This window comes from Solea senegalensis, linkage group LG18 (genome assembly GCF_019176455.1).
Source record: "Solea senegalensis isolate Sse05_10M linkage group LG18, IFAPA_SoseM_1, whole genome shotgun sequence".
Lineage (NCBI taxonomy): Eukaryota > Metazoa > Chordata > Actinopteri > Pleuronectiformes > Soleidae > Solea > Solea senegalensis.
The window spans coordinates 9200587-9211997 of record NC_058041.1 but is presented as its reverse complement, the minus strand read 5'-3'; the positions used below and the strand labels follow the sequence as shown (position 1 = coordinate 9211997).

The following is an 11411-nucleotide window of genomic DNA, read 5'->3' as shown; positions in this document are numbered from 1 at the left end:
ACACACAGCTATACAAAGAATGAAAAAAATGCATATAATGTTAATTATTAGAATAAACTATACAAGTATAGAACTATAAGAAACATACCCTGCAGCAATAACAAAAATAAGGAATGAATTATTTAAATGCACATAAATATACGCAGATTGGTCATGGATAGACTTGACCAATAAGGTGCCTTTATGGCTGGGGCTGTGAACGCCTCAGATTTGAGGACTATTCTTGTTGTTTTGTTGCGTTTTCGTGTGGTGATGAAGTTAACGTGGTGTCTTTGAAGGCAACACGTTAGTCGGTTTTCTGTGTGTGTGTGTGTGTGTGTGTGGGTGGGAAACCCTCCTCCCCTCAGTGACAGCAGCGCTACTTCCTGCCTGCTGCCATAACTTTACTGTACACTAGTAAACACACACACAACAGACCAGAGCAACGCGGTTGTCTCATAGTAGCGGCCATTCAGCAGAGAAACAAAGAGCAGTAAGTGCTTTTATTCTTACTTTCCTGCAACCGCTGTTCACCAGACTGTGAGAAAACAACGGGCCTATATACGGTTTAAACACAGAGAAGAGTGTGTTTGTAGCCTTCTGTGCTTTGCTCCGGCTCAATATCAGATTACTGTAATGTCACGAGCCGCGAAGATAAACTATATATATGAGCGTGCGTGCTGTGTTCGGGTACATCAAGGTAAAAGCCCATGTCCTAATGTGCCACCTTCGCCTCAATATTAGCATAGCTCGTTGTTAGCGCACACTTCCCTATATAAGTTTCACTGAAGCCGTTAAAGTGAACACGAGTACGGCAATAGCACTTAGCATCAACACAATAACATGTTATTACAGCAAGTGGTGAGTGAGAATGAAAATAGTTAATATGAGTTCACGACACGAGCTGTCAAAGTAGAAAAAAAGAGAGGGGGTGTGATTGACTTGCTAAGAGTTAAATAAAGCATCACATGAGACTGTGTTTGTGTTTTATGGCGTACATTAATAAGAGAAAAGAGGAAACACTAGGCGTCAGTCAAGCTAAGCTATTCCTATTTATTTACATTGTTGTTAACTGGTTCCTCCTGTTTACTGTCCACTGAGAGTGGAACATAAGCAAGGAAAATGTTTTGCTAGTTTGACTACAGAAAACACAACTAAATTGTTTCAAAAAACAACAGGAAAACAGTTTTCATTGAGGACAGAGAAGACTACATATTTCCATACTTTAAGAGCCTGTGGAAGAACCAACAGGAATGTTGTAGTGGGGAGAATGAATCATTGGGCAGAGATGCCTTTGCTGCTGCCAATTTTATTTTCCCTCCAAGTGCTGGCAGCAAAGACTCCACCCGCCCATGCATCATATTACAGATTGACTAGACTCTAGTCACTAGAGTGTTATGGAGATTAACCTTTCACCATTAAAATGCACACATTAGTCAGTTGTGGTTGTGTATGTGTGGTAATTACAGGGTATTTTGCACGAGGTACACATCCTCCAGTGTGTCATATTTAGGGTATATTGGTAGATCTTAAATCTAGTGCCCACAAGTATGTATTTATAAGTGTGAAATCACTAAAATAAAAAATGTTTGGCTTCCGTAGCCTAAGAATCAGTCTGTACTTAATGCAAGGGTTGCACTTTTAGTGATTTTTGTAAATGCTGATCGCATGCTGCCTCTGTTTGGTCTTTGTGAACAGAAACAATGTAACATTATTTTTTTGATTTTCACTGATAGAAAAAGGGGTTCCCAAATCAGAAACTGTATTTTAAATAATCTACAATTATTGCAAGTTAAATTTCCCCTTAACTTTTGACCAGGAAGCTATGAATCTGGATATCAACTTCAGTGCTGTTCTGTCAAGCAATACAATCAGACCTGACTGAGGGAGCATTTGTGGGTTTGTGACTGGGTTTTTTGAGCAGTAGAATTTTGCTTCTGAAACATGGACACTTCTTTGTGTTTTCTGTCATACTAGTGCAATGAATCACTTCCTGTGTGCAGCACATGATCTAATCACCACCACTATTAGAACCAAAGAGAGAGTTGAGTGGAGCTGATAAGCACTGTGTGAACTAATTGTCTCAGTGTAATGGGAATTTGTTCATATTTAAAATTCACTGTCTAAAGTTATAAATAATTTACAAATAATGTCATATTATTTATGTTCACACAGACCAAACTGAGGCAGAATAATAACATCAACAATGACAAAAATCACAAAATGTTCAAAAATTTCCCAGCACGCAACCAAGATCGACTTTAAGTTGGGAGTACCTTTTGATACAAAACTAACGATTAAAATACAGTGGTTTATTCTTCAAGATGAGACTATTTATGCCATTTAAAGCTCTCTTAACTCTACAGCAGTAGAGTTGTAATGTAGAATGATACAACGCTTTTTCCACTTATCTTGTAAAACCATTTTTTCAGGCTGCTCTCTTCTTCCGGTCTGAGAATGACTCAGCAGGAGCAGCAGGATTTCATGGAGAGCCTGGAGGCAGCGCTCTCCTGGATGCAGGCCATCCAGGAGAGGCTGAAGGCTAATGACAACACGCAGGGACCCCGTGATGCCCTGGAGGCCCGACTCAGGGAGACAGAGGTTTGACTCTGCACTCACCATCTGACCCTTCACTTCTCACCCCTGCTCCTAGTACTCTGTTTTTAGACTGCTTTATGGACTTTGTGGCAGCTGCTGTTTTTAGTCTCAGAGCAGGAATTTTATACAACAAAATGTGTAAAAAGACTGAGCTAATTACTTACTGATTAACGAATTATACCACACACTTCATAGATCCACAAATCATTATTTATACTACCCTCTTTTCACACCTTTTCAGCAATCAGTTTTGAATTCACTAAACAGGGACTGTAACTATTTTACAATTACAGAAGTAACTTTTACATGTATTACTTAACTTTTTGTGACTTTTAATCAGCCTTTTTTTAAGAATGAAATCAAGCTGTCTTTTTAAATGTAAATAGTTTTTAGTTTATTTGTTGAAAACATTTAAAGTGAATAATTTTAGTTTGTGGACAAAACTTGTCATTTCAGAAAATCATCTTTTTGAGTTTTATTAAACAATGATCAACATTTTCTGGCTTTTTATGGATCAAACAACTATTTGATTAGTCGAGAAAATAATAAACAGATTCTGATCGATTGTGAAAATAATTGTTAGTTGTAGCTCTAGACATTAGTCTGTTGTTAGTCTGGATGTAATGCTCCTAAAAATACAGTGGCTTTAAGGGGTATTCCCTTAAAACTAACTTTAACCTTTTGCACACGGTTCTTGATTTGCTTTCAAACTGTGAAAAACAGATCAGTGAACAATGAGATTTTTATTTTGAAAATTAATTTAAAGGTGTTATGTACTGTATATGTTCCAAAATTAAGCAAAAGTGAGTAAATGGGTAAGATGAGACCTGGGCAGACTTCTTCAGAATTCTTTCTAAAGACTTGCCTTCCAAGTCCACAAAATTATTAACACTGTACAATATACCAAGTGTTATATCTGTCAAGCAGACAATGGTGCTTTAATTATGTCCACCTTTGAGAATGTCGGGTTATTTGTGTAGCAAATGGAAGACTTTGGGGTGTTGGAGCCTAGAAGAATTCAGAACAAAATAACTTCCAGCATGTAATGATTTAATAAATAGTATTACAAATTATACATTTTTATTATAAAGCTGCTGTATCAGTCACCTCTGGAGCCATACATACATCACATAGAGTCTATAATGCTATTCCCTGTCTCCTTAGAAAATCCATCAGTCGGAGCATGAAGGTTGGGTCAAGATGGACCTGGTAATGGTGGCGGCTGAGAACCTTCTGCAGAGTGGAGATGAAGAGATGAGGAACCACACCCACACTAAGCTCAAAGAACTGAAGAGCCTGTGGGAGGAGACATCTACCTACATCATTCACTGTCACAGGTACTGTTCTACTCACTCCACATGTACTGAGGTCACTACAGTAAACTTGGTTTTAGTGGTGATCGTATTCAAAAACAATTTGCAGATTACTACCACAGTTACTCCTTCAGCTAAGCCCGAAGGTGGTGCAGCAGTGAAAAGGGTTCCCCATCGAAAAGCTTTTTTTTGCTTGTAGGGTGACACTGTTTATGGAGGTCTGCGTCACGGTGCCGCCCCCAAGTATAAACAAGTCTTCTCACCTCATCCATATCCATACCACTTGTGTTGTTCCCTCCTCACTTACAGTCGTATCGAGTGGGTGTGGCTTCACTGGAGCGAGTACCTGAAGGCTTACGAGGAGTTTGAGCTTTGGCTGACGCGACTGCAGTGTGTCCTAGACACTGGGGTGGAGCTGCAGTTGGGGGTGAAGGAGAAGCTCTGGCAGGTGGACCAGCAGAGAGTGGCGGTCAGTGATGTCCATGGACAGGCAGTGCTGTTGGAGAGGCTGTTAGACGAAGCGGCCGCACTGCACAACCGAACTCAGGACCCCAGCGTGGATTCCCAAGCCCAGAAGAGTCTGCAAGAGGCCTACAGAGATGTCCGGGACAGAGCTGAGGTGTGGTCACACTCTTCTTCTCTCTTCACTTCAGACTGTAGCTCAACATATTGGCCCAATTTGTCAAACTGTTGTAAAAACCTCATCTCAAGCTAAATTCAACTACTTTTATTTAGCAACCTGTTGCGAAGAAGAGAGTAATTGAACTACATCTAAGGTTTGAATATTGAAAGAAGCTGTATATTTGCATAATCAAAGAGATAGTTCAGGTTGTATGAGGCGCTGACACATACGGTCAGCGCTGACTTTGCCTGAGACACAGACAACGAGGACACAAAGAAAATCAAATTTTAGCCACTAAAGAAAAGGGTAATCTGATTAAATGTACACAGTCCCAGCAACTGCACACAACAAAGTCAGCACTTCCGAACTCATATGGTACATCCACACTGAACAAAAAAAACCCCTGAACTTTCCCTTTAACCACCCACCTACATCAGTCTTTCTTGGTTTTCTGGTTGGATAATGAGAGTCTCTTCTCTTATCTGAAATGTCGGTGTGTATTTGAATGTGCAAATTCACACTTAAGCTCCTCACTCACATAGACAAACGTTGTGATGTGTGCTCAGTGATGATGTTAAAGATGAACAGAAGGTGTGTCTCCCTGCTGTGCTTTGCAGGAGCGTCTTTTGCTGCTTCAGAAGATCGCAGAGGAGCACCAGACATACCAAGGCTGCGTTCAGAGGTTCCAGTCCTGGCTGCTGTCGAAAACCAAGGAGCTGACCGATCTGATGGACAGAGAGAACACGGCTGAGGACAAGCTCAAAGCCTTACAAGTGAGACTTGAAAGTGAAACTAGTATTAAGCATGTTTTCTTAATCTTTGATGATGTATCATGTCTCCTGTGTATCTGTCCCCTGTCCCAGGCTCTGGATGACAGTGTAGCTGGTGAGGAGAAAACCCTCCAACACATTGAAGGTTTGGCCGAGGCAGTGAGGAGAAGCACCTGTCCAGCAGGAGCAGAGGTGGTGGTGGAAGAGGCTGAGGAGCTGAGGCTTGGCTGGCAGAGGCTTCGACAGGGCCTGTGTGAGGCTGGGGAGGGCCTGCGCTCCAGCCTGGACTCTCACAGTCAGTACATGTCAAGAAGCCAGCGGCTGGAAGAAGACATCGGGCGCCTCAGAGTGCTGTTGCATGAGCTGGACCATGAACTGCTTATGGGCCACGAGGCTGAAGACCACACTGACTGCAATGAGGAGCAGATGGTGGGCCAGTGGAAGAAATACACAGTAGGTGCTTTTAAACACATCAGGGGTAGTATTAAGGTCAGTGTCACTGTAATGTAAGTAATACTTCAAAGTGTTGTGGTCAAGTGAAATAACTAGCACGTAATATTCTATAATATGTTCTACGACAAATGTAACTTAGAATACAAGATAGTTCGGATGATACCTGCAATATCATTTATGTGGTTTTCACTGTAACAAATTTCAATATCTGAAATTACAACATTACCGATTATTCTATTTTAAAAATACAAAATTTAATTGGATAAGAACAGTGTTGTTTTATCTGTTTCTCAATCATTGTCAAGTCAGAACTGGGAGTGTCCACTAAGTTCTCTCCAGTTGAGAAAAACGGAAAAACCATGGACACGAGCACATCTCGGGTTAACCATAGTTAGCAATACCAGTTGATAACAAGGCTCTACATGGTATTTTGTATGGATGAGCCGAAATGATTTTATTTTGCCATTAGACAACCAGTTACATTTTCTCAAGAATGTTTTTCTGCATCATAGTCTGTTCAAAAATATTAATGTTTTAAACCCATGATTGGCCCATGTTGGCAGTCATAATCAGTATTGTTTTTTATTTGATTCATCTGATTGTTCTCCATGTATGTGTTGCAGGGTGTAAGGAATACACTGGCAGGGGAAGAGTCCCAAGTGGAACTTCTAAAGTCTCAGCTCAAGGAGCTCTTTAAATTCTCAGTGGACTCACAGCACCTTTCTGATGATGTCCTGGCTGTTGTCAAAGAGCATCAGAGGTACAGTATGTCTGACAATAACATCTTAGCCAGGTCTCCCTTTGAAAAGAGGGTTTAATCTCAATGGCATTTACTTTGTTAAATAAATAAATAAATAAATAAATAAATAAATAAGCAATAAATATGCTCACTTACACTAAATGGGATTTTCCACGGGATAGATTAGATCCATTCTTTTATTTCAGTTCTTCAGTTAAGTTGCTCTTTGAAGTCAGTGTGAAAATACTGCATGAGAAAGTGCAGTACCATGGAGATATTACAGCTTAAAGACTGTTTGGGGGTACTGTTTGTCATTTCAAGGAATTCCTATTAAAATCATCACCACAATACAATGTCGTGCCTATAAAATCACTATAGATGTAGGTGTTCCATTTTTAAGAATGGCTTGTTTTGATGAAAACAGGATTGTAGCTGATTTATTACATTACTTTGGTAGCAAAAATCCACCACTTATGTCACAATAACAATAACAATATAATATAATATGATATGATCTTCGTCTGTCAAATTCTCCCCGTAGGGGTTGCAACAGCCCATCATCTGCTTCCATCTTGCCCCGTATGACAAACAATGCCATGCATTATTATCATTATTAAATGCATGGCCATGTGATTTCTTTATTTTTTTTTCCATTATGTCACCTCATAGCCTCTGCAGTATTGTACAGTAAATATCCTGTGTGTGTGTTGCAGTGTGAAATCTAGAGCAACCAGGCTGTGTTCCGATTCAGAGTCAGGACTGAGAAACGTTCTCCAGGATCCTCTGCTGGTCTACGCCCAGTGGAGTCACATGGTATCTCAGGTGTTGGAGGCTTCTGCTGAGGTTACCGATTTCTCCCACATCGCCATGCTGGTTCAGAAGATAGAGGTAAAACACAGAAGTCTGACAGACTCTTTTTGATACTATTTATTGATGCAGATAATGAACTTAAACTTAAGTGCTGTCTTTTTAATTCATTCCACTGGTAGCACTTGTTTGTCAATCATGAAGTTGCTAGAGATTCCCAAACCTAGTTATAACTGTGGATAGGTCACATTGCTGCCCAAACCCTTGTAAAACATCTTCTTAGATGGCTGGTGTTTAGCACATACTCTTTTTTGTAGTGTGTAACAAATAGGTAGTGACTAAAAATCTGACGAACATCATAAAAATGTTGTCTTTTGTTAGCATCTGCTGAAGGAAAGTGTCCAGCTCCAGGAGCGTCTGAGTCTGCTGCATGTGAAGGGAGACCTGCTGGACTCTGTGTTTGGTCCAGAGAGGTCTGATGGTTTACAGGGTGATCTAAGTGCTGCCATCAAAAACAGAGAGCTGCTGCACACCCAGCTACTGCAGAGGAGGAACAGGCTTCAGGTAACAACATGTTATTGTCTTAATGTGGTCAAGTATGTGTAGATTTAGTGTAAGGACTGGAAAATACCTTGTAAAATACACTGTATTGTTACAACCATCACATGGTTGGTGTAGTAGTAAGAAGACCTGGGTTTGCAACCCGGTCAGAACAAGAGCCTTTCTGCATGGAGTTTGCATGTTCTCCCTGTCTGTGCGTGGGGTTTCTCCGGGTTCTCCGGCTTCCTCCCACAGTCCAAAAAAATGCAATATGGGGATTAATTGGGCACTCTAAATTAACCGTGAGTGCGAATGGTTGTTTGTCTCTTTGTGTGATGGACTGGCGATCTGTCCAGGGTGTGACCCCGCCTTTCGCCCTATGTCAGCTCCCCCTGTGACCCGATGTTACAACCATGATTTTTGATACCCGTAAACATCAGCATGCTCATGTATTATTTATTGTTCCTTTTACAATATTAATAATTCAAATAACAATATCTATTTACACAGTTAATCACAGCAACAGTGGTCAGGTGATCGTCATGTAATGTAATTTCTTAAAGCTTTACTGTGTTGTAATATGTGTTTGATTTTAATTCACTCCTCATCTAAAAATGTTGTTGTTAATTATAAGCAAAGATGTGATATTTACACAGGTATTACATTGACATTATAAAATAATGATTCCAACCATCGATATATGGGATCTGCAGCTATTTTTTATTTTCAATTAGCACCCTCTAGTGGTGAACATGTATGGGCCTATATTTTTTTTACAATTGAAGTATTTATTTGCACTTGGATTAGATTGATTGGATTTGACTACTTCGACAAAGGTGTGTGCCAGTCAAGGAATTAAACATGCTAATTATTCTGTGTCGTACAGACATAGTATGTCACAAAACTGATGAAGTATCCCCCTCTGAATCCATAAACGCTAACCTTGCGTTTAGTATTGCCAAGATATTAGACAATATACTTGCAAGTTACTTAATTCCAAACCACATTGTGGCAGAACAAAAAAAAAAGATTTTGAAAGATGTAACCAGTGGGGTTGCAGTTTAGAAAGCGATTAGCTCACTGTATTTCATTATAGTGAATATGGAAACAAAGCAGACATGTCTGGCATTGCAACACAATCACATTTTTTTTCCTGTTGTCAGGCTTTAATTTCAAGAACCAAGGACTTTGGTGACGCCTACAATTTGATACGCTCCAAGCTGGGCCAACTTCGTGACCGACTGACAGCAGCAGATGTCCTACAGCCTGACATCTTGGCCAAGAAAAGTCAGTCAGACCAGTTCACGGTGAGTCAAAAATGCCACACCAGGGCCAAGTCTGATATCAGGACACGCTAAACAATACAAACAATTTAAGTACACAATTAAATAAATGAAATGCAGTAGAAATATGATCTACACAAATAAATCAAAGTAAGAACTAAAAAAAATGTTCATTAATCTGGATGTCCTTCAAAAAGTGAACAACCAAAGCAGAATGCCATCCTCTCTGGTTTGTGTAGGCCACTGTAATTCTGATGCAACTGGGAAAGACAGCGCTGAGTGGAGGAGTCCTCCATTTTGTTACAATCTGCAGTCTCACCATTAGGTGTCACTAAACATTACACACTGCTCCTTTAAAGTTTTATATCAGTTTATTTCTGTAAGTCAGTATTTGTGATTGACTGTGTCTCGCTGTATCCTTAGCTGTGCTATGTGTTCTTTAGGTGTCCAGGGGGCATTCAGGTGATGCAGGTCCCCTGCTCTTCCCAGTGGAGGAGCCAGCTAATGAAGAGTGGCTCCGGCTGCTGAACGTCCCTCAGCACCACCAACACCACCACAACCAGCAGCAGCAGCACCACCGCCACCACCACCACCACCCGCATCCCCCCCCTCGCTCCCTCCATCTCTGATGGCTCTATGGGGAGTCATCAGCCTCAGCCTCCACTGCTGGGTGTGTTTACAGTCGGTGTTAACAGCAGCAGCAACAGCAGCAACAACAACATCCAGCCTCCCCAATGACAAGCCTGGGGGCCCCCTGGATTGGCTCCTCTCTGATAAGGGGCCCTTCCATCACTCCCAGGAGTACATTGACTTTGTGGACAAGAACCGGCTTGGCTTCTCCACCAGATACAAGATATATAGGTAAGTCATTAGTGCAAGATGAAGTTCCGCACAGTTTCCTGCTGTTTTATGATTGCTTCTATTGACATTTACATTAAACATTTAGAAGCTTTTATCCACGAGGGGAATAAGCTACATAGAAGAAGTCTTGGAAAGAATTCCACTTGATAGGAACAGTGGACTGAGTGCCGAGGTGGATGCAAGTGCAGAAGGAGATGGGGAGGGGGTAGGGGTAGGGTAAGTGCTAGGACAGAAGATGCTCTTAGAAGAGCTGGGTTTTCAAGAGCTTCATGAAGATATACAGGGACGCCCCTGTTCTGGTAGCGCTTGGTAGGTCGTTCCACCAGCGTGAAACGACACATGAAAAGAGTCTGGATTGTCTTGTGCGGGGTGTTGGCACCGCCAGACGACAATCCTTTGATGAACGGAGTACTCGAGGGGTAACATAAGCCTTTAGGAGAGCATTTAAGTAAACGGGAGCAGAGCCATGAAGGACTTTGTAGGCTAGCGTCAGTGATTTGAATTTGATGCGGGGCAGCTAAAGGTAGCCAGTGGAGCTCAATAAACAGAGGGGCAACATGTGCCCTTTTAGGCTGATTGTAGACCAGGCAAGGCGTCGCTTTCTGGACCATCTGTAGTGGTTTCACCGCACAGGTCAGGAGTACTGTTGCAGTAGTCAAGGCAGGAGATGACCACAGCCTGAACTAGGAGCTGGGTAGCCTGTCGAGTGACATGATTGAGAAGCTGGTCAGGGCTACATATACGTCACAAGAATAATTATCCACTATAGATTAGTCAGCATTCATTTCTTTGTGGGATCCATATGCTGCTTTAGAGGTGGCTCATATCAAGCCATTTTAGCGGATGAAGTTGAAGATTAAGCATCACTCCTTAATGAAGGAAGACGGAAAGACTGCATGCTTTCATGAATACTGCATATGCTGAATACATACTGCATATTTTTGCAACGGTAAGTGGGAGCAAAAAAAAAAAAAAAATATGGCCTCGATTTAAAAAAGCCGCCTCCTTGATTAATGCCAACGATGAATTTCAGTAACTCCAAGGCCACACCAAATTTGTACAAATCCTCACCTGACCCTGATTAAAGTGCTCGAGTGAGAATTATATTGCTCGTGATGAAATGTACTGCAGTTAAATCAGGGGGAGTTGAATTAAATGATAGAGATGAGGAAAGAAGGGTGGTGAACTCCATTCTCCCTTGGCTGAATGTACATCTATTGTGACGTGTGTCGGGTTCAACAGGACAAGGTCAATCTGAGGACATCTCCGTCTAATTACATGTGAGGAGGTTACAGTAGTTGTATCAGACTTGGCTGCACTGGTTTTCTTTGATTTATTTTTTATTACCAGTGCATTTGTGTGTTTATTGTAACATCAAAATGATGTAAGGGAGAAAACTCCATATCCGATATTAGTGCGCACAGTAGAGAATGTGCTTTATGACAA

General features: G+C 41.2%; 1 protein-coding gene across 1 annotated transcript; it reads left to right on the top strand.

Annotated features, from left to right (window-relative positions):
• Window positions 1-373: 373 nt before the first annotated feature.
• On the top strand, window positions 374-9632 carry LOC122759538 (nesprin-3-like). The gene is made up of 11 exons (XM_044014464.1): window positions 374-472; window positions 2412-2580; window positions 3742-3914; window positions 4200-4509; window positions 5130-5285; window positions 5376-5735; window positions 6359-6495; window positions 7188-7362; window positions 7663-7845; window positions 8985-9157; window positions 9548-9632. Exons 2-11 carry the CDS (start codon window positions 2437-2439, stop codon window positions 9630-9632), a joined length of 1896 nt encoding a protein of 631 aa, XP_043870399.1. The 5' UTR covers window positions 374-472; window positions 2412-2436.
• Window positions 9633-11411: the final 1779 nt, after the last annotated feature.

What these genes read in the sequence shown, in the direction of transcription:
- LOC122759538 (XM_044014464.1), top strand. Translation starts at nt 2,437, where the DNA reads ATGACTCAGCAGGAGCAGCAGGATTTCATGGAGAGCCTGGAGGCAGCG. An exon ending in TACATCATTCACTGTCACAG is followed by an intron (nt 3,915 to 4,199) that starts GTACTGTTCTAC and finishes CCTCACTTACAG; the next exon opens with TCGTATCGAGTGGGTGTGGC. An exon ending in GCCAGTGGAAGAAATACACA is followed by an intron (nt 5,736 to 6,358) that starts GTAGGTGCTTTT and finishes TATGTGTTGCAG; the next exon opens with GGTGTAAGGAATACACTGGC.